Source organism: Protopterus annectens, chromosome 4.part0, assembly GCF_019279795.1.
Source record: "Protopterus annectens isolate FY-2018-M chromosome 4.part0, PAN1.0, whole genome shotgun sequence".
Taxonomy (NCBI): domain Eukaryota; kingdom Metazoa; phylum Chordata; order Ceratodontiformes; family Protopteridae; genus Protopterus; species Protopterus annectens.
In genome coordinates, this window is record NC_056733.1 from 1874577758 (window position 1) to 1874600251 (window position 22494).

The 22494-nt window shown below is 44.5% G+C and overlaps 1 protein-coding gene across 1 annotated transcript in view; it reads left to right on the forward strand.

The window, feature by feature from the left end:
* CNOT8 (CCR4-NOT transcription complex subunit 8) overlaps positions 1 to 22494 on the forward strand; it is a 562923-nt gene that overhangs the window by 346303 nt on the left and 194126 nt on the right. The window contains exon 3 of the mRNA XM_044069543.1: positions 14822 to 14932. Coding sequence (XP_043925478.1) covers positions 14822 to 14932 — 111 coding nt within the window. The remainder of the gene's footprint in view (positions 1 to 14821; positions 14933 to 22494) is intronic.

Here is a 22494-nt window from a genome sequence, read left to right on the forward strand (position 1 = left end):
ACAGTGGTGTGGCACGTAAAGAAGCAAGGGAGAGCTCTGTCCTAACCCCTGTCTAGTCTTTCCAGGAAGATTTGGATGCTGGCTCAAGAAATAGGGCTGACCCTCATAGCTTCTTATATTTTGCATCAGAATTATACCCTGGCAGATTCTCAAAACAGGGATCTTCTAAATCCCAATGAATACATGCTGAAGAGATGGAGCTTCCCAGACCTAACTGTGCAGTGGGGGACCCTTCAGTATACCTCTTCCGCTCCCATCACAACAGACAGCTAAAGTAGTTCTGTTCCAGAACTTAACAGATGGTAAATTGGAAAGTAGATATGCTGTCTGTTTCACATGAACAAACTGGTTCCTCTATGCATTCCTGCCCTTAATGCGATCCCAAGGATACTTACAAAAATCAGGAGGACAGATCCAGCATGATCCTAGTGGCTCCCTTCTGGTTAATACAACACTAGTTCTCCTTCTTCCTGACACTCAGCAAGGGGTGATTCTGTATCCTACCACAGGAAGTAGATCTCAGCCAGGCAAAGGGATCTGTTTTACACCCCAGCCTAGCCACCCTCTGGTTAACAACCTGGAGGATTGGGTTTGATACCAAAGAATGCATCCTGTCCCATGTACGTGCTTTACATTCTAAAGTAAGCAAGGAAATCCAACACCAGGAAATCATGCCTGGCAAAATGGAAAATATTTTCCACTTGGTGCCACAGCAAGAACACCAACTCTTCTCAGGCAGACATTAACTCACTGTTGCCAGCATTAAAGTACATGCATCTGCCATGTCAGCTTTCCTGCACAGTGCTCCACCCATCTTCTTGCACCCCATGTGAACCGTTTTTCTAGAAGGTGTGACTTCACTTGAGACCACCCAAATGGAGCTATTTTCCTGCAGTGGATATAAGTTATGTTAGAAAAAACTAACCCCCCCCCTTTCGAACCTGCTGCCACTGCCTCTGTAAAGATGCTCACCTAGAAGACCACTTTTCTTATAGCTGTCACATCAGCTAGAAGAATTTGAGGTAGAAGCTCTCGTGTAAAGAACCTTTCACTGTCTTTCACAGGAAAAGGATAACCCTTGAAACAAACCCGTCCTTTATGCCCAAGGTGTTATCAGAACTTGCTCTAAATGAGGCTATCCACCTATCAGTTTTATCCCCAAATCTGCAGAGCAGGGCACAGCACCTCCTCCACTTCTTGGATGTGCACATACAAAAAAAGTGCCATCTAGACAAGACAAAACCCCCTAATAAAACAGCTCAATTACTACAGGTTTTTGCAGAGGGTAAACAGTGTGAGCCTGTCTGTAAACAAACCATTTCAAAATGGATGATAAATTGCATTATGTTCTGTTGCTCACACTATGGAAAAGATTCACATGGGCATAATAAAGACCACTCCACCACGCATGGGGCAACTACTACTGCTTTCTTCAAAGGAGTCCCTATCCAGGCCATCCTAGAGGCAGCCACATGGAATTCCATGCACACCTTTACAAAACAATGTAACATAGGTAATGGCTCAAGGACAAGAGCATGTTTCACTACTGCCATCCCACAAATAGTAATCCTAGGGTTATGCAGATGACCTACTATCCACCTGTTAGCTTTGGGAGTCCTAGCAAAAATTAGTACTGCAGCACTGACTACAAAGTACAATACAGTTGTGTCCCATTTACCATAATTGAAGATATTCAAGTAGATTGATGTTGCAATATGTACTTCCACCTTCTAACCCTTCTGTCTGCTGACAGTTTCCCCTTTGCTGGGTGCACAGCATAGAGGAGTTTTCTGCAGATAGTTCTGTTATCTGTCTCCTATGATTTTCTTCTCCTCACTTAAATTCAGACATCTAGGGAGGTTGTGCTGTCCTCAAGCATTCGATTGCTTCATTACTTAAAAGGACCTTAAGATGGTGCCGACGGACTCCCTTCTTATACCTCATTGGCCAGACATCGGACGCCCATCAGCTAGGGATGATGTAAAGATGCTAAAATTCAGGCTGGTCGTGGGCTTCTGCACAGCAGTAAGACCCAGGAATCAGTCAGTACTGCAACATTGATCTACTCTTAACATCCACAGTTTATAGTAAGTGGGGTGCAACTGTACTTTCTTCCTTCTTTTGGAAATGGCCAAAGGCAGTTATCGCAAGCTTCCTCACAGGATGAACCTACTTGCACAAGAGAAGGGTTGTTGCACTTCAACTTCAGCTTACTGCCTGGATGATGGAGTTTTACTTTTTAGGTACCTGTTTTCGGGGTATGTACAGTAGATACTAAAGGAGACAGAAACCTGCTACTAAGAAATCTTTTAGCGCACACATGATTTTCTAGTTGGTACCATGTTAATAAATACCCTTTTAAGGCTAACATTTTTCTGGTTCTACAGTACTTGGTACAGGTTATCCTCTGGCCTTCCTTATTCCTCTTTACAGGGTCATCTTTCAACCATTTCAACATGTTTTACCCATGGATCCACCTCTTGCATTTTCCTCCTGTGTCAAGCTGTTTTTGACCCATCTTCCAAGAAAGCATTCGGCTCTTCCTTGGGATCTTCATTTTGTTTTGGAAGATTAAACGATCTGTCCATTTGAACCACATCATCAGACTGACTAAAGGTTTTTAACGTAGAAAACGGTGTTGCCGTTTGTAGTGACGTCTGTAAGAAGAGTGTCGAGTTGCAGGCTCTTGTAGCAGGTAAACCTCATTTTTCACAAAGAAAGGGCCTCTTTGAGAATGAATCCTAGAATGTCCTTCTATTCCTATGTTGCAGTATTCTTGTTGTGGGATTTTCCACCTCAGGCGACCTGTACATCGGCTCCTATACAAAAGCTTCAGCTTGGCTGTTGCAGCTGCATGGGACGTCACACTTAGGATCATAAACCAGGGTCCTTAAATGTGATGTCTGTATGCACAAACCTCAGAACTTTTCAGCCGCAGACCGACGCATCATGTGCTTCGCTCCTTCAACGCAAACGTCTAAAAAGCTAAGTACCCCTTTGGGGTTTTTTCTTCAAATTATCTTGCTAAAGCTTGGTTTGTTGTAGCTAGCCATAGCCGATGTCAGCAAAAAAGGGTAAATAATGCTGGCGCTGGATTCCCCATAAAGACTTGCACGACTGCTGCGTTTTTTGCTTAGGCCGGTAGCACGACCAAAACTCCTACTCCATTTGCCAATCATTTGTACTCAAGACCCTTCACAGCTGTCTGGCTGCTCTTCATCTTTACTTGGAGAACCAACGGCTGAAACGATTAGCCCTTAGGATTGATCCTGCCTCGGAGGCCTCGACAGAACCTCTGCATAAGACCACCAAATTTCCTAGGCCCTCTAGCTCTGCTACCGGACGCCCTGCCATCTTCCGATTTAGGAGTTGAGGGGCGCTCAGAAGACCCATTGACTTCAGTGGCGACTTTCGTAGAAGCCATTTTGCAGCCGATGACTGGCACGTCCCCGGAGCCAGCCCAGATCCCGACTAGCGCCGAGGTAGACTGGGAACCAGACCTAGCAGAGCTTCCGATCGGGATCCCTCCTCCAGACACTACTGCTGATAGTCATCAGACTCCAGGCCTACGTCCACACCATCCAAAAAGAAACAAAAAAAACAAACATATGACCTTGACCAAAGAAGGGTTACCTTGACTGGCAATCCTTCACTTCCTCCTTGATTCAGGCCTTTATGGCCCTTAGGCCTTCAGCCTCATCTCCATCTACTCTACCACTGCTTAAGCCCTAGACCTGCTTCTGCTTCTTCTCCCCCTCCTCTAGCCTCTCTGGACAGGGAAGAAGAGCAAGACACCAATTACTCCTCCTCTGATGAATCCATTTCTTACACCTCCCAAATTGCTTCACCTCAGGAGTACTACTCCCCAGATGAAGAATCTATTGAGGGAGACTCTCCACCAGAGGATATTACATTTGGTGAAACTATCACCAAAGTGAAAGAGCATTTCAAACGACACCTCTCAAATGTCTGAAACTCAGAAGAGGTACTTTGAACTTTTACAGGTAGAATCCCCCTCACCTTCTGCTATCCAACTGTCATTCCTACATAATTGGATGCTTTTGCCTCTGCATCAAAGGTACCAGACTCTCTGCCACCTGCCCCCTAAATGCCCAGACCCCTTCTACTAGGTGCCTGATCAAAAATTCCTAGTCAACCCCCCCCCCCCCCCCGGCAGACCCAGCTGTGATTGCCACATATCCAGATAATCTAGACTCATTCCATCTGCCTCACTTGCCCACTGACAGACAGCAGATCTATGGATAGGATTGGTAAGAAGGTCTATACCTCTTCCACACTGGCTTTTAGAGCCATCAACTGTCAGACTCATATGACCAAATATGCTTTGGACCTGGTCTCTCTAGCTGCCACCTTGCTGGCCAGTACTCCTGCCTGCCCCACAAAAGCTGACATCTCTTCTAAACTTTCTCTGGCTGCCCAAGTAGCCATACTCTCAATTAGATGCAGCTGTGATGCTGCAGAAGCTTCTGCTCGTTCTGCAGCATCTGCCTCTGTTATCAGGAGATATTCCTAGCTTAGACTTCAACACTTACCAGAGGACTTTGTCTAAGATCTTGGATGCCCCCTGGACCCCAATTTCCTCTTTGGAAAACAATCCGCAGATCTGTTCAAAAACCTGCAAAAAGAGAGTAAGGAATTACAAGACATCAAACATTTGTTGGTGTCCCCCCATCCCCAAATACTACAGAAACTACCCGACCAAGGCCACACTTGTCAGACGTAACCCAACCCTACTGGAACTACCTCTTCCAGCCATAGAAGAGGCATCAGAAGAAGACAAGCCACTTCCAGGCCAGCTGCCCCTCCGCCTCCCCCTAGGCAGCCCTTTCAAGACGGATGAGGCCCTAACAATGCGTGACTGCCTTGCCCCCCCTCCCCCTCTCTGCCTGTCTGTCTCACTGCCTCCCCTTTCGGAAAACCATCGCCACAGACAGATGGGTGTTGCCCATCATCCAAAAAGGATACTTCCTCTAATGGAAACAAAGGCCCACCCCTAAGAGGCATTTCCTTTCCCCCAGAAATTGGACATCTTTTGCCACAAGTCCTGACAGACCTTCTGAACTTGGGTACCATAGAATCTGTTCCCTCAATCAGGAGGGAAAAGGCTTCTATTCACAACTGTTCCTGGTACCCAAAAAGGACGGACAATGGAGACCTATTCTAAACCTTTCCTTCTTAAATCTGTTCTTAAAGGTGCCCACCTTCAGAATGCTGTTGCTTCCAAGCCTCCTTCCCCTCATTCCTGCCAAGGCTTTCAAGGCCACATTATACCTAAAAGAAGCTTACTTGCACATACCCATACTACCCTCCCACAGAAAATATTTACATTTCTCTGTGCTCTCCTCTCATTTCCAATTTACTGCCTTGCCCTTTGGTCTGTCCACTACCCCCAGTGTGTTCAGAAAATGCCTGGCCCCTCCCATTGCAGAACACAGGCAATTCAGGTTTATCCCTACCTAGATGGCATCCTGATCCTGGCAGACTGCAAAGAAAACCCTTTCAGCCCATCTGGTATACACCATGTCCCTTCTACAAAATCTGGGGTTTACCTTCAACCTCCCAAAGTCTTCCCTGTCCCCAGAGCAAAACAAAATATTTCTGGTTTGCCGAATCAGGACACACCTAATGAAAGCCTTTCTTCCCCAAGACAAGGTCACTTCCTTGACCTCCCATTTCATAGCCCTGCTGCAGACCCATGTAATCACTGCAAGGCAATTCCCAAGGGCCCTGGGCATAATGGCAGCCACCGTCCCTATGCTTCCACTAGCCCGAATGCATATGCGGAAGTTACAGTGGTTTGTAAAAAAAACATTTGGTCCCAACATCAACATCCCCTGGAGCAAGAAATCACACTCCTACCCTGCCTAAAGGCGGAGGTCTGCTGGTGGATTCAACAAGTCCAGTTCAATCCGAGTCTTCCTTTTCAGCCCACTCTTCCAGCCCAGTTAATGCATACAGATGCATCAGACTCAGGATGGGGAGCCACCTTGTCATCCTACAGGGTTCAAGTAACATGGCACCATTCATTAAAGACCAAACACATCAATGTGAGAGAAATCACAGCAGTCCTCCTGGCTCTGAAAAACGTTAGTCCCTTGCTTCTACCAGGTGTTCTAATCGTTACAGATAACACCACAGTTATGTGGTACCTCAACAAATAGGGAGGCACAAGAGCACACCTCCTGTACAGACTAACATTACTGATATGGGATCTAGCCTGTCACCACAACTTGGCCCTGCAGGCATCCTACATCCCCTCACAGGACAACAAACAGGCAGACCTTCTGAGCAGGACATCCTCTCCACAACACGAATGAATGATGGACCGTCTTCCTGGACATAGTCCACCAGTGTGGCACTCCTCAAATAGACCTATTTGCCTCCCCCCAGAACAAACAACTGCAGACCTTCTGCACCAAGACCTACTCCCCTCTAGCCTGGAGAGTAGACGCTTTCAGCATTTCTTGGAATGGGAAGTTTCTGTATGCCTTTTCCCCCTTCCCACTGATTCAAAAAGTCCACCTGAAAATGAGGAGAGACAAACCAAAACTCTGGTGACTCCCTACTGGCCAAGGCAGCACTGGTTCCCCCTACTTCACAATCTAGCCAAGGGCAGTCACCACAAGTTACCCCACAAGCTGGACCTTCTGACACAACAAAAGAGAACCCTTATCCACCCACACTTGCAGATGCCACTGACACTGTGGGTGATAACGTTTTAATTCCCTTCAGACACCATTACTGAGAGGATGCGCTTTCAGTCCTGAGGGAGGCCAGGAAATCTACTACAAGAAAATCATATCTAGCTAAATGAGAAAGATTCTCAGAATGATGTCTGGACAAGGGTAGGACCCATTCATTGCAGACCCCCCCACCCACCAGTTCTAGCGTACATGTGTCAACTTGTAAAAGGCGGGCTGTCATACTCTTCAGTTAAAGTTCACCTTTCCGCTATCTCAGCTTGCCTACCTCTAGAACCCCCCTTGCTTGCCAGACTCTGCTTTTCTTAAAAGGGGTCCTATAAGGCCTCCAAGAAAGCCCATCCCACCACCCTGTGACCTGAACTTCATTCTGGAAAAGCTAACTCAGCACCCGTTTGAACCTGCTAGGATAACTACTCTTCAGATGTGTACATGAAAAACAATTCTGCTAGTGGCCATAACTTCAGCCAGAAGGATGTCAGAACTGCAGACCTTAATGGCCTGCCCCCCTTACACTACTTTCCACAAGGACAGGGTAACACTAAGAACTAGCGCCTCCTTCATGCCTAAGGTGGTCATTAAACCAGCCTATTCACCTGCTCACTTTTTACCCCTCTCCCACCAATGAAGGGGAAAGGATACTTCACTCCCTGGATGTACACAGTTGAGATTTTACCTGGACAAAACTAAATCCATTAGGAAATCCAATCAATTCTCTGATGTTCTTCATTCCACATTGCTGCAGTCCTAACTATTGGGTAGTCCGCTGTCCAGTCGGCCCGAATACCAAAGTATATGGCTGACGTCGGTCAGGGCGCATTAGACTGACGTCAGTACGTCAGGGTACTAATGCGCATGACCGACGTCATATCCTCAGTCTTTTTTGCCGCATGGTCCGATGCAGAAGCAATTTTGCGAGTGCAGGTTGGCGTTCTGAAAGTTTCTGAAGTCAGAGTTTCAGACCGAATCAAAGTTGGCTAAGTACCCGTTGGGAATATTTTGGTTTTTCTTGCCTCAGTATTTAACGGATGTCAGAAAAAGTGAATAACTGTATTTCTTGTGGGAAACAGATACCTCATAGGGATTACCATACTTTGTGTATACCTTGTTTAGGGCCTGAGCACGGCGTTGTTGGATGCCGCTCTTGTGCTAGATTTAACAAACGCACTATTAAGAGAAGGTTAGACTGTGCCAGGTTAGTGTTTGGGAAGCGTTGTAATTATAAAATGCCGTCGGATGCTCCGGCCGGCTTCGACTAAAAGCGCAAAGATAAAGCAGCAAAGCCTAGGGTGGAGGAACCGACAGTCCCAGACATCGGTTCTTTGGAAGGCTCAGTGGAGCGGAGGTTTTGCCAGGTGTATCTTTGGAGTCTCAGGAAGAGACTTTACTGTTACAGGATGTATCCTCTCAGGAAGTAGGCCAGGCTGAGGGGGCTTCTCAGGTGGCTGTTCTTCCCTCTCTTCCTAAGGTGGTTAGAGCCTCTCCTTCAGTTTCCAAGGCTTCTTTGAGGGCAGGCCAAGTTTAGCTTCTGTGGGGGTTTCTCCTAGTACTTCAGGATCTTTGCCTAAGAAACATATGCTTAAAATGGCAGAGGATTTGATTACTATGATTAGGGTTCTATGCCCCCTCCTGATAAGAGGGGTAGGGTGGAACCTGAGTTTGAGAGTTTTGAGCAATGCTCGGAGGCTTGGGAGTCTTCGGCTGAAGACTTGCAGGAGTACCCTCCTTATTCTGATTCTGATGTGGATGATTCTACTCCTTCTGCTTCTCCTCCTGAGGATTTTTCATTTTCAGAGACTCTGCATTCCATGAGGGAGCATTTTAAATGGGAAGGTCAAGATTTCTCTGATTCCAGGAAAAGGCTTAGGGAATTCTTGTTTTACCCCAGCATAGGCCTTTAGCTATACCTCCTGTTTTGAATGTGGTGGAAGATGTGTTTGCAGAGGCTTCCCTGAATCCTGATTCTTTGCCTCCTGCCCCAGTTAAACCGGATAGGTATTATAGGGTGCCTGAAGCTCATAAGTATATTTTAAGAGTCCTAGGGCAGACCCAGAAACTGTCTCTCAGGGGCCTAAAGGTGTGAAGGCCTCAGTTGTTAAAAATCCTGTCCCTCCTGATAAAGAGGCAAGGGCTTTGGATAGATGGGGAAAGAAAGTGTATACTTCTTCCACTTTAGCCATGAGGGCGTTGAATTGTCAGTTTCACATGTTAAAATATCAGAATTATCTTCTTTCACAGTTGAAATCTAAGGTGGATGCTCTGGCTGAAGGTATTGAGTGTAAAGAGTTGCAGGATTTAGTTCATGTGTCTGAACAGGTAGGTAAACATTCCTTGCAGTGTGGTTTTGATGCTGTGCAGGCCTCCTCCAGGGTGGCTGCCACTGGTTCTGTTCTTCAGAGGCACGCCTGGCTGAGAGATCAGAATTTAGCTGAGCATGTTAAGACAAGGATTTTGGATGCTCCTTTACAGTCTGATGTGTTGTTTGGTTCGCCTGTGGAAGCAGTTTTGAAGAAAATGGAGGACAAGGCTAAGTCTATGCAAACTGTTAAAGATTTTTTGCAGGTGCAGCCTCCAAGTTTAGTAGAAATTGGCCTACTAAGGGATGGACTTATCCTGCTTATGATTCCCAGTCTAGGGGTAGGTCTAGACGTGGTAGGGGCAGAGCTCAGGGTTCTTTTAGGCCTAGGACAGGGAGTTCCCCTGCTCAGACTTCTGGGGAGGGCAGGGGTCAGTCCTTTCGTAAGCAGACCCAATGACCTACCTTTTCAGCTGCCAGTACATTCTCGCCTGGCAGCACCTTTGGGAGGAAGGCTGTCTCTTTTCAAAGAAAATTGGGATTTAATTACCCAAGACAGATGGGTTCTGGATATTATTCACCACGGTTACAGGTTTTATTTCCATACCTTGCCTCCTTTCAAAGGCATGCCAGACATTCCTCCTCTTCAAAGGACAGAGGCTCACAAGCAAATTTCTCTGTTGCTCCAAATAGGGGCCATTCAGTCAGTTCCTGTGCCGGAAAGGGGCCTAGGATTTTATTCTCGCCTGTTCCTAGTACCAAAGAAGGGGAACACGTGGAGACCAATTCTGGATTTATCTATCCTCAACACTTACCTGGACATTCCCAAGTTCAAAATGTTGACGTTACAACAGCTTTTACCTCTGCTGGGCAAAGATCACTGGATGGTAACTTTAGATCTCAAGGAAGCTTACCTTCATGTGCCAATCAGACTAAGTTGCAGGAAGTATCTGCGTTTTCGAGCTGGAAATTCTCATTATCAGTTCTCTGCATTGCCCTTTGGCTTATCTACTGCCCAGAGTATTCACAAAGGTTCTGGCTCCAGTGATAGCTTACTTCAGGCTAAAAGGAATCCAAATCTACCCTTACTTGGACGACTGCCTGATTCTGGCTCAAGAAAAAGAAGATCTTCTACAGCATCTGGAATATGTCATAGCAGTGCTAAGATGCCTAGGGTATTCTGTGAGCGAAATAAAGTCCAGTCTAGTACCCTCTCAAGACATGTGCTTTCTGGGTGTGAGACTGAATACAGCAGCCCAGATGGCCTTTTAACCCCGGACAAACAAAAGAATCTTTCCAGTTACTTCCATCATCTATCTCTTCAGTCCGGGCTGACTGCAAGGACAGTCCTTCAAGCCTTAGGGTTCATGGCATCTTGTATTCTGGTGCTTCCCAATGCCAAACTGCATATGAGGAAGCTACAATGGTATCTCAAAATCTGTGGACACAGCACTGCCAGGATTTGGACACTGTCATTCAAATAATACCTTGCATTCAAAAGGAATTTTTGTGGTGGGCTCAGGAATGTCACCTAAACAAGGGACTCTCTGTGACCCGGCCAGAGGCAAGTCAGATTCTAACGACAGATGCCTCAGATGTTGCTTGGGAGCTCATCTAAATGGAAAGTGGATACAAGACAAGTGGCCTGCCAGACTACAGCATCTACATATCAACATGAAAGAGATGTTAGCAGTTCAGTTTGCATTAATTGCTTTCAAGGAGTTACTTCTTCCAGGGCAGGTGTTGATTCTAACAGACAACACGACTGTCATGTGGTACATCAACAAACAAGGGGGAACACATTCTTACCCATTGTGCAGACAAGCAATGATTTTATGGGAGACTGCGCTCACTCTGCAACTAACTCTTCAGGCAAGGTTTCTGCCGGGAGCACAGAACTCCTTAGCAGATGTATTAAGCAGACAAATCATGGATCCCCACGAGTGGAAACTGGATCTTCATGTATTTCAAAATTGACAGTGTCATGGGGAACTCCAGACATAGATCTGTTCGCTTCTCCACTAAACCACCAGCTGCCAAAGTTTTGCGAAGGGATTTCATCACACAGCTTGGAAAGTGGATGCTCTTTCTTTCAGTTGGAAAAATCTTCATGTGTATGCCTTTCCACCTCTGCCTCTTCTTCCAAAGGTGCTTCTAAAGGTCAGACAAGACAAGCCAAGGATGATTTTAATAGCTCCAGATTGGCCTCGGCAGCACTGGTACCCATTACTGAGGAGTCTGGTAAGGAAGCCTCCATGGCCTTTACCCTTGATTCCACACCTGTTGTCTCAGAGGGACGGTCATCTGCTCAATGTCAAGCTTCACTCTCTACATCTAACAGCCTGGCATATTCTGTTTTGAAAGACAGCAGGTCTCAGCTTCCTCAACAAGTTTTAAATGTGATTATGGAAGCCAGAAGACCTAGTACAAGGAAAGTGTACGCAGAAAAATGGAAGAGATTTTTGTTTTGGAGTGCAGCAAACAATTTGGAGATTGCGGAGCCAAATTTGACTGTGGCTCTTCAATATCTTACTGAGTTACTGGACAAAGGTTTGTCTTTCTCTTCCATTAAGATTCATGCTGCAGCAATTTCAGCTCACTATGATTGTGACCCACCATTGTTTTCGCATCCTTTGTTCAAGCAATTTCTTAGAGGGGCAAAGAATATAAGACCCCCACGTAGAGCTCCTACTCCTGCTTGGGATCTCAATTTTGTGTTGGAGAAACTTACTCTACAACCTTTTGAGCCTGCGGCTACTGCTGAATTGAAATACTTGTCATGGAAGACTGCTTTTTTGTTGGCCATTACTTCTGCAAGAAGGGTTTCTGAGTTGCAGGCCCTTATGGCAGTGGAGCCTTTTTTGATTTTTCATAAGGATAGGGTATCTTTACGTACTAATCCTTCCTTTATGCCTAAGGTGGTTTCTAGTGTGGCTTTAAACCAAACTATTCATTTGCCTACCTTTTATGCAGATCCCCAAAATAAAGGGGAAAAGATTTTGCACACTTTAGATGTACACAGGCTATTGCGTTATTATTTGAGCAGGACTAAGGATTTTAGGCAGTCTCAGCAGTTGTTTGTTTCTTTTGCTTTGAGTTCAAAGGGCAAGCCTGTGTCAAAACAAACTATTTCTAGGTGGATTGGGTGTTGCATTACATTTTGTTATTCCCATCATGGCAAGGAGATTCCAGCTGGGATTAGGCCTCATTCCACTAGGGCTACTGCCACTTCCACAGCATTTCTAAGGGGTGGCAACTAAGGATATTTTGGAGGCAGCTACTTGGAGTTCAGTGCATACTTTCTCTAAGCATTATCACCTTCCTCTCTACTCTAAGTCTGGGGCTGGTTTTGCCACAGCTATTTTGCAAGGCATGTTGTCAGTTCCTGCTTCCTTATGATTTGCCAGCCTCCCTTACCTCTGCTTTGGGATTCTACCCAATAGTTAGGACTGCAGCAATGTGGAATGAAGAACATAGTACAGTTTTGTACCTACCATAAATGTAGATGTTCGAGGATCCACATTGCTGCAGTCCAATTTACCTCCCTCCTTCCCCTCTGTGTTTAGGGGTGGTTGTGTAGGTGAGGTTATATTCTGCTAATTGTGTATATATTGTATATATATATTTTTTGGTGCAGGTATTTTGGGAGTTTTTGTTTTTGGCCTTATCTTTTCAGGGTCTTCTGACATCTGGGGCAAGAAAAGACTGAGGATATGACGTCGGTCATGCGCATTAGTACACTGACGTCAGTCTAATGCGCCCTGACCGACGTCAGCCATATACTTTGGTATTCGGGCCGACTGGACAGCGGACTACCCAATAGTTAGGACTGCAGCAATGTGGATCCTCGAACATCTACATTTATGGTAGGTACAAAACTGTACTTTTCATACCACCCCAGGGCCATGGGCAAGGCACTCCCCAAATAAACCATCGCCTGTTGGATCAGAAAAGCCATTTGTCTCTTTTACTCTCACCATGACAAAGTTCCATTAGGAGTAAAAGCTCACTCCACCAGAGCAATGGCAGCCTCCAAAGCCTTCCTCAAAGGCATGGACACTGCTTCCATTTTGGAAGCAGCCACATGGTCCACCATACACCGTTTCACAAAACACTACAAGTTGGACAATGTCTCCAGAGCACGAGCAGGATTTGCCATGGCAATCCTACAGGGATTTTTAGAATCAGCCTCCTCCTCTGCCACTCTTCCAACTAAGCTGTGGTACTCTCCCACAACAAGAATACTGCAACATAGGAATAGAAGGACGTAGAATAGTTGTGTAAAATCTTACCATAACCATAGATGTCCTTCTCTTCCATGTTGCAGTATTCCTTCCCACACACCAAAAAAACCCTTCTTTTCCCTTATCCAGTACAGCATATCCTTAGGCTCCAGGTACCCGATACCCTGCACTGGGGGCCTATGACAACCACATAACGGCCCTATGGCCCTATACCTGACATCATTGGCATCTTCTCCTGCTGGGCTTTCGAGTACTGAGGTCTGTGCATGCAGAAGTCACATTTAAGGACCCTGGTTTATGGCCCTATATGTGACATCCCACGCAGCTACAACAGCCAACCTGAAGCTTTTGTATAGGAGCCGACGTATAGATTGCCAGAGGTGGAAAATCCCACAAGAATACTGCAACATGGAAGAGAAGGACATCTATGGTTATGGTATAATTTTACACAACAATTCTTTTCTGCCTAAAGTGGTATCAGAGTATACTTTGAGCCAAATTGTCCAGCTCCCTGTTTTCTTTCCAGAACTGAAAAACTTAAGGAGAAAGGATTCTTCATACTTTGGATGTGCACAGACCACTGCGATACTCTCTTGCTAGAACTAAAACCTTTAGAAGTTGTCATCAGTTACTTATTTCTTATGAAGGTAAGAAAAAAGGTGGCAACTGGTGTCAAAGCAGTTTCCAAATGGTTGTCCCATGCTATTTCCATTTGTTTACTCCAGTCATAAGTCAATTCCAGGTAGGGTCAAAGAACGTTCTGCTAGAGTTTTTGCTTCTTCAGTGGCTTTTTGGAAAGAAGAGGACTCAGCATTCCAGAAACTTTGCCAAGACTATTCTCCAGGGGTTCCTGGGCTTCATCCTTCCTACTCTCGAAACTTTCTAAGCTTTAGGATTCTACCCATTTAGCAGCCACAGTGTAATGATAAACGTAATACAGTTGTGTAAGCAAACTTACCATAGCAGTAGATATTTAAATAGATCACTGCTGCAGTAACCTCTCCCTCCACCCCCCACCTTATTTTTTTGTATGATTTTTGCCAGGGTTAGGATTATTGATTTTATATATATCTAGGATTGACATATTTCAGGGCTTTAGTCTCCCTTCATTTGAAGTGAAAGCTCTGAAGGACTTGGCCTCAGACTGCTGTTTTTCTTCTGCTCAAGCTTCCAACAGTTTGGACACATGGAATGTGCCCTTAATCTTTGGAAGCGGTCTGGCCGTTATAGTGTACATTACTGCAGTGAGCTATTCAAACATTTACTATTAATGCAGGTTTACACAGCTCTACTACTTCCTAGCATACAGTTGCAAAACAGTTTAAGTGCAAACGTTGAGTTAGATGATTGTCACTGGTAATGTGCCCCACCCAACCCCTTGTGCAAAAATGGGAAAAAGGGTGTGCGGATGGATAGGTCGGTTGGGAAGAGGAGGCAGTGTCTTCTAGCACTCTTTTTGGTTTTGTAGACTTGAGAGTTTAAAAAAATGTACTGAAGCAAAAAAAAAAAAAAAAAATTAGGAATCAAAGCGCTGACTGTCATTACTCTTGGCATCGTAGGGAGGACTTCAGGAAGTAGCTGATCAGCTGGAATTGCAACGAATTGGAAGGCAGCATCAAGCTGGCTCAGACTCTCTACTTACTGGGATGGCTTTCTTCAGAATGAAAGAGGTATGTTGCCTTGAATTAAGAAAGGAGCAAACATCTGCTTTACCTCGCTGCTGTGGTCTGTGCCAACTCTTATTTAGCTTTGCTGCACAGCTGTAAATGACTCTTGCTACACTCGTTAAACATTTGATTAATCTGTTTTAACAGTGTTTTGATATTGTATAAATGATACAGAATTTTCCTAGAAAAGGTTGTTGTACACAGAGACCAAGTAATGGTGAGAAGAACTGTGGACAGTGTTAGTTTTAGAGGTCAGGATTTTTTTTTTTTACTTTTTTTGCCTGTACTTTTATAATGAACCAACTGTATAGGTGATATATATTGAAATAGAGGATGCGGTGGCAAAGCCCCAAACAAGAATATGTAGCCATCCTTAAATAGTTTTAGAAATCCTGACTTTCTAGATTGTCTCAATTGTATTTGAAAGTATAAATTTTTGATTCTCATTTTAATTATTTTGTGCATAGTATATATGTGGGCATCGGATATTCAGCTTTCCTGTTTAATAGCAGATTTTCATGCTCTTTTTTTTTTGCTGGAGAAACATTAACCCAAATCAAATTGGTTAGTTTACATATTTTGAAATCAGTTTTGCGTGTTTGAGAGTCAAGCCCCAGTCATGAATTCATTGCATGGGTATGAGTTCTGGTTCTAGCCTCAGGATGTTGATTATTTATGCTGACAGTGAAATGTTATTTTCAGTAACGACTTAACTGCTAATTATGCGAAATATAAGGTAAGATATTGGCAGCTGCTGCATCTAATTCCCAACCTTCTTTTTAATGTCATTTAATAATTTCCTTGATTGCCTCTTTAAAAAAATAAATAAATAAATAAACCATGGTAGCGGCGGAGTTGGAACCTTTTCCACCATTTATAAAGCACAAGGTAGAGGCAGAATAACGTATGCTGGAAGAGTATCATTCCATCCCAGTAGCACACGGTTGTTCACACTGCACCCAGTATGTAGGGTACCAAATTCACCAGTGTACCTTTGAGACATGTATGAAATCTGAGCACCTAGCAAAACCCCACAACTCTGGAAGGGCATGCAGACTGTGCACAAATGGGTACCTCAGTCAAGACTCTAACCAAGCACTGTAATGTATCAACACTATCTGCTGTAGTAATTTGATGCTATTTCCTTAACTCAGTGATGTACTGCTGATGTCAAGCTGTGTAGTCTGTGTCAGATCAGTTTGCTTAAGACTACTACTGAGTATGGAGTGCATGATGGAAACTTAGGCTTACAGCTGCTTGGTGGTGGTTCAGAAAAAGAACACTTGATGCACTTAAGTGCTAACAGTGTTTATCTTGCCCATCAGTGCTAATTATTGATGGAGTAAAGCAGTCCAGTTTTTAAACTGATTCAATTTCTGGAAGTAGAAGAAATGTAAACAGTTTGTGTTAATCTGTGCATTGGCAGGTTCAGAATTAAGTGAGTAAAGTCCAGAATGGACAGAGATGGTTTTGTGAATCGTTATTTGCTAAGGAAGTGTAATTGTGGTTGCAAGAACTACCATTTCAGATTTTACGGTGGTGATGAAACAAGTGCAGAAACATAACCGTATTTACAAAAACTGGAAGTACAGGAAGCTTTGCTGGAAGCCATTTTGTTTCAGTTTTATGGGATGACTAGGCTTTCAACAAGCATGAAAATACCTTAAGAGAAGTGGAGCGAAAGCAACTGAAGTAACTGCAAAGTGGATGAGCAAGAGAGTCATAGCCACACAAGTAATTTGAGAGTATTGCAGTTGTCTGAATTAATGGAAGGAGGTGACCATGCCAGCTTATTTTAAATAGTTCTAGAAATGTCTCAGGAAAGCCATTTGTGAATTGGAGAGAGACTCATAGTGTTAGCTGTAATAGATGCAAGTGTAGTCTGGACAGACGGACAATACATTTCACATGTAAACTTTTGAATTGTAAAGGTAAAAAACTGTTTGACAGCAGCAGCATGCATGATATGTAAAGTTCAATCAGCAGATGTTGCACAATACTAATAGGCTATGCTAGCCAAGTCTTCAGTAGACTAAATTAAATGGTTTCAGCTCTGAGAGTTCAGGAATGTGGATCACAAAATTCAGCTATTTCCAGCTACACTGTTCATGTTTAAAGGTGAGACATCTTACACAGTTATATTCTGGTGAAGAAGCTAAGGCAGTGTTGGCAAAATTGCAGACTGCAAAATGAATTAAAATACCATGCTAAATGGAATAATATGTCTGCTGGTGGTCACTTGAGTGCTGTTACCAGAATAACAAGGGAAACTAAGTAGAAAACTGTTACAACAGTTAGTAGACAGCAAAACATGCTTATTATCGTAATAAAAGTACTGAAACAAGGTATCTCACAGACTTGAACAAAGTGTTGCAGGATCAGATGTAAGAAAACTCCAAGCATTTTTGCTGAAGGTGTTGATCTGATGTCAGTTTTCATTCATCCTCAACCTGTGGGACTTGGATCTGACCTCAGATCCGACTTGTCCTTTACTACAACTCGTGGAAGCCTACAAACTTTCGAGCTCTTCCATACCCACAATGCTCTGGTCCCCTCCCACTGCAGATCTTATTTGCCACTTTTGCCAACAGACGTGGTTGCTGTTAGCTCTCAAGCTTTTTAGGTGTTAAGTATTTTTGCTAGATTATACCTATCTTTTTCTGCTATTTCTAGGTTCATAGGTAGGTACTAGGCTATCTGCCCGAGGGCATTTATAAGCCTAGCCAGTGTGTGTCAGCTTTCGCCGCCCCATTGATTAATTAACTGAGCCTCTGTCAAGAAGAGCCAATGAAGTGATCCCAGAGGTGTATTTTCTGTTACCCATCCACTCGTCAAGGTTTCTCTTGAAGAGTGTTAGTGAGGGGCTCTGCCTGATGTAGTTAGGAATTTTGTTCCAAAGCATGGGGAGTCTCTGTGACAGGAATCTATCCCTCCAGCATGTTCTGTTTATTGTTGTGGCAAGGTTTAGCTCACTAGAGCGAGTGGCTCGCAGTGACTTGGATTTCTTTAGGTGGAGCATGTCCATCAATTCTGAGTTGGACATGGCTTTGTAAGTCAGGCAGAGATCACCTCTGAGTAAGCGATAGCCACTGAGTACAGCTGGAGTTTTTCCAGTCAGGCTGCATAGGACATATGTTTGAGACCAGTAATCCTCTTGGTGAGGTACTTTTGTGGTCTTTCCAGCCGTTCGAAGTGGCTTGAGGTACATCCCAAACGGGGCATTGTACTCTATGATGGGTCTGATGAGTGTTGAGTAGAGGGGCACTATAACCTCTTTATTTCTAGATGCGAACCCTTTAGTAATTGGATGGGCTACATAGAAGGATTTCCTAACTACTTTGGCAATATGAGAAATTACTATCTACCTGGGTCCCCAGATCTCTTATTACATTTTCTGTATTAAGGGGGCTGCCACCTATGTGGTAATTCATGGGTGTTTTGTTTTTCCCCAAACGGGATGACTATGCATTTTTTGGCATTTGGCTTGAGACCATGACTTTGACACCAGGTGTCCATCTCAGTAAGGCCTTTTGGAAAATGTCCGTGTCAGCCAGAGTGTCAATTATGGCTCCCCGTTTGTAGTCATCGGCAAACTTGGTTAGCCATAGTCCTCCTGTGTTTGCCTGTACTTCTAAGAAGTGTATGCCGAACAGTAGGGGTCCCAGAACCGAGCCTTGTGGGACACCACTTATGACTGGTTTAGAGACGGACCTGGAGCCCACTATTCTTACCGTGAGAGTTCTGTCTGTAAGCCAGTTGGCAACCCATCTCGTGACGTAGGGGTTTATGTTCAGGCTGGTGAGTTTTTCTATAATTCCCAAGTGGGGAATGGTTTCAAAAGCCTTGGCGAGGTCAAGGTAGGCTGTTTGAACTACCCTCCCCTCATCTATGGCCTTGGTGACTGTCTCAAAGAAGTCAACCAGGTTTAGTAGGTATGATCTGCCCTTAAAGCTGAACTGGGTCAGGTCAAGTGTTTGGAGGTTCCCAATGTCTTTGTCAATGAGTTTCATGATGTTGCTCTCCATAACCTTGAAAACCACGCTAGTCAGGCTTATGGGGCGATAGTTACCATGGTCAGTTGTGGCCCCACCTTTGTGGAGCGGAATAACCGTTGCTGTGCGCCATTCTATTGGCACATAGCATGTGGAGAGGCTGAGGTTGAACAGTGTGTTTAGGTGGGAGGTTAGTTCGTTCTGTAGTTCGTGCGAGACGCAGCCTGGGACACCATCTGGCCCCATTGACGCTGTGCTTTTGGCTTTTGAAAGGGCTGTTTTCACCTGTGCGTCTGTGATTTCCGGGCCACTACACTTTTCCGTAATTGTTGTGGGCCTTTTTGGGGGTGAGAGGGGGGGGTGAAGTTTGCACTGAATCTATCTGCCAGGATGTTGGCAATATCAGTGTGTTCAGTATATTTTGTGCTATTTTGCACTAGCTCAGAGCATATCTGCGAGTTGCCACTTAGATTCTTGACATAGCTAAAGAAGGCTTTGTGGTTATCTTTCGAATCCTTGGCTATTTTTCTTTCGAAGTTAGCCTTGGAGGATTTTATGAGGGACCTTAGTTTCTTACTGATGCTGATCAGGGATGTCTTTCCTTCTTGGGATTTGCTTTTTTTCTGAACTAGTTTCCTCCTTCTATTGTATAGCCTGTTTATGGCAGGGGTCCACCAGACTGGTTTCCTTCTCTTAGGGGAGTGAGTCTTGGTTTTGCTAGGGATGGCACGATCCATGCATCCTTGTAGGTGCTCATAGAGTGCATTTGTAAAGATTCTTGCATCTTGGACACTTATCCTTTAGCGTGGGGGCTGTGAAACTTACCACCTCTGTCTTAAGTAAGGTGAAGTTTGCTATAGAAAAGTTTTTCACTGTGGTTTCCTTGGTTGGAGGTGGTGGTGTGGTGTGGACAATCCAGAGTGATTAGTTTATGATCTGGTCTAACCAGTGACTGGTTGACCTCTGGTGTGGAACGCCTGTCACCCATGTTGGTGATGACCAGGTCCAATATGTTGTCACCACTAGTAGGGGAGTTTACCAGCTGATCCAGGGCATTTGAGTTGATAAATTCCAGGAAACGCTGGACCTGGGAGTTTGTACTTGGTTTTCTCAGTTAACGGTAGGGTAATTGAAATCGCCCATTGTCAGGGTGTTCGGTAGGGCCTTCATGTTTTCCAGTGTCTCCAGAAAGGCAGAGTGGTGGTCCTGGGTCATGGAGGGTGATCTGTAGCAGGCCACAATTTGCATTGCAGATTTGCCTGATGTTAGTTGCACATGGATGATCTCTGAGGTATCATGCTGCGCCACTAACCTAGAGGTGTAGGTATCCTTGATGAATATGGATACACCCCCTCCTTTTGTGTTTTGGTCCATGTTCTTTGGCCGAAATGTGTGGTATGAGTTGTATGAGTTGTAGCCCGGTAGTGCTGGGGTGCTCTGTGGAGCCTTGAACCAGGTTTCAGTTACTGCACAGATGTTGACGTTCTCCATACTGAGGAGTGCTTCGAGCGCGTGCATTTTGAGATTTAAACTCCTGGCGTTTAGTATAACCCTCATTTTTTTATTTGTGCTGTTTACGGAGATGGGTTTTAACTTTTGAGCCTTGCCTAAAAAAAGCACCATGGAGGCAGCAAGAGCCTTGCCAGTATTCGAAAGCCTAGAGGTGACGGGTGCAAGCCGTCTCTTGTGAAGCAATGAGGCCTGTCGAGCATGTCGTTCCAGGCTGACAGACACTGGATCCCCTTTGAATGACACCAGAAGCTTAGCCAATTGTTGAAATTGATCTTTTTTTTCTTTATACTGCGGTTTCATTCTTGGTGAGGGCAGGATGCTACTCGGGGTCAGGGCCATACCTGCCTGGGCTACATGATCAGAGAGCTATTCCATGTCTCTCTTCATGTAGCCCAGGGAGGTACGTCTCAGGTCATTCACACCAACATGAACAATGACAGAGTCATATTTGTACTTGTTCTGGAGTGACCTGAGTGCTTGTGTTTTGTGGCGGATTCTGGTTCCTGACAGGAAGCGAACAGTAGCTTTCTTCTTCTCCAGCCTAGTGAGTGGGATGTCAGTGTGCCTGACTATAGAATCGCCTATTACTAGTGTGTTAGGTATGTTATTTTGCCTTAAGGGTTGAGATTGTGCGGCGCACTGATTTTGTGTTTTGTGTGTTGTCGGGTTTGTGACAGGAGATGCAGGTTTTTTGGGTGTCTGCTTTGGAGGTCTGTGATGCTTTTGCAGGTTTTTATTTAGTGCCTCTGAGTATGATTTTGTGTATTTGTGTATTTTTTGCCAGTGCTGGTTTAGTATGTCTGTGTGAGGCTGGAGGTGTGGTGCAAGTGTTAACCTTCTCCTCATGACAACTTGTTCCAGTCTTGGGTAGAGAGAGCTTGGCCTCCAATTTAGCTATATAGTTGCATCTCTCGCATATGTTAATGTTTTGTGGTAGGAGGAGAGGGTTGTCTGTGTACATGAGGCAGTTGTAATTGCCTCAGGATACCCAGGTTCACCAGCTGGACTGGATAGTATACCTGAAATTGCCCTTTGGTCATGCCTGAATAGTAGAGTGAGCTGCTTAGTTAGTGAGGGGAGGATAATGATCTTTGCCCTGCTGGGCAATCAAGTGTCGGGGTATATTAGTGCTTGCTATTAGGTCTGAGCAAGTGCTGGACTGTAGGATGCTTTTTAAGTGCTTAGGTTGAGAGGTAGACTACTTTCAAGGGAAAAACTGAAGAGGAGACTGGGTGGAGCCGGGATAAATTTAGCCCTAGCTAACTGGCGCTGCCCGGACGTGCAAAACCATGCAAACGTGTTTTTTACAGCAGGGAAATGAAAGAGATAGAAATTAGCCAAAAATGGCCTATAATCTACTAACTTCTGGGCTGGAGCCACTCCTCCAGGGACAGATGGCTGCTCAAAGCTTCCTCTCTCACAGGTGAACAGAGAAACCTCCCTCTATCTAAGTAAGGTATGGGCAACTCAGAAAATTGTAACACAGTCCTGAATTCAGCACTAGCCTGAAAACTGGACTATACTAGCTTAGAAAGGTGGGAAACAAGGAAAAACATTTTTTTTTAAAGATAAGGCAAAAACAGTAAAAAATACACTTAAAACAGCTTTAAACGACTGCAAACAGTAAAAAATACACTTAAAACAGTCCTAGTTCTTCCTTCCGTATAAACTGTCCCGTTATTCCCCTTTGACCTTTTTGGTCCTCTTGGTTACCATTGTTGGTACGTTTCCCTACCCTTTTTCTGAATATTCTCCCTACAACCTTTGTGGTCTTAGTTACCATAGTTTTGTAAATTTTCTTTCCCCCTTTTCTTCCTAAAATAGTACTAAAATTATCTGTATTCCTTTATTTTCTGTTGGTAGATGTTTTGTATTGGTCTGTGTTGTGTTCTCTGTGTTGAGTATCTTTTTCTTCCTGGACATGTCAGAAAAAGTATTTAAGTGCAGGCAATGTGGCCACAAAATGCTTTTTTCGGACTGGTACAGTGTGTGTGTTTACTACTTGAGACTGAATCACCAGAGTCAAGTGTGACATCTGTGAGGCCTTTAATCCTCAGAGAA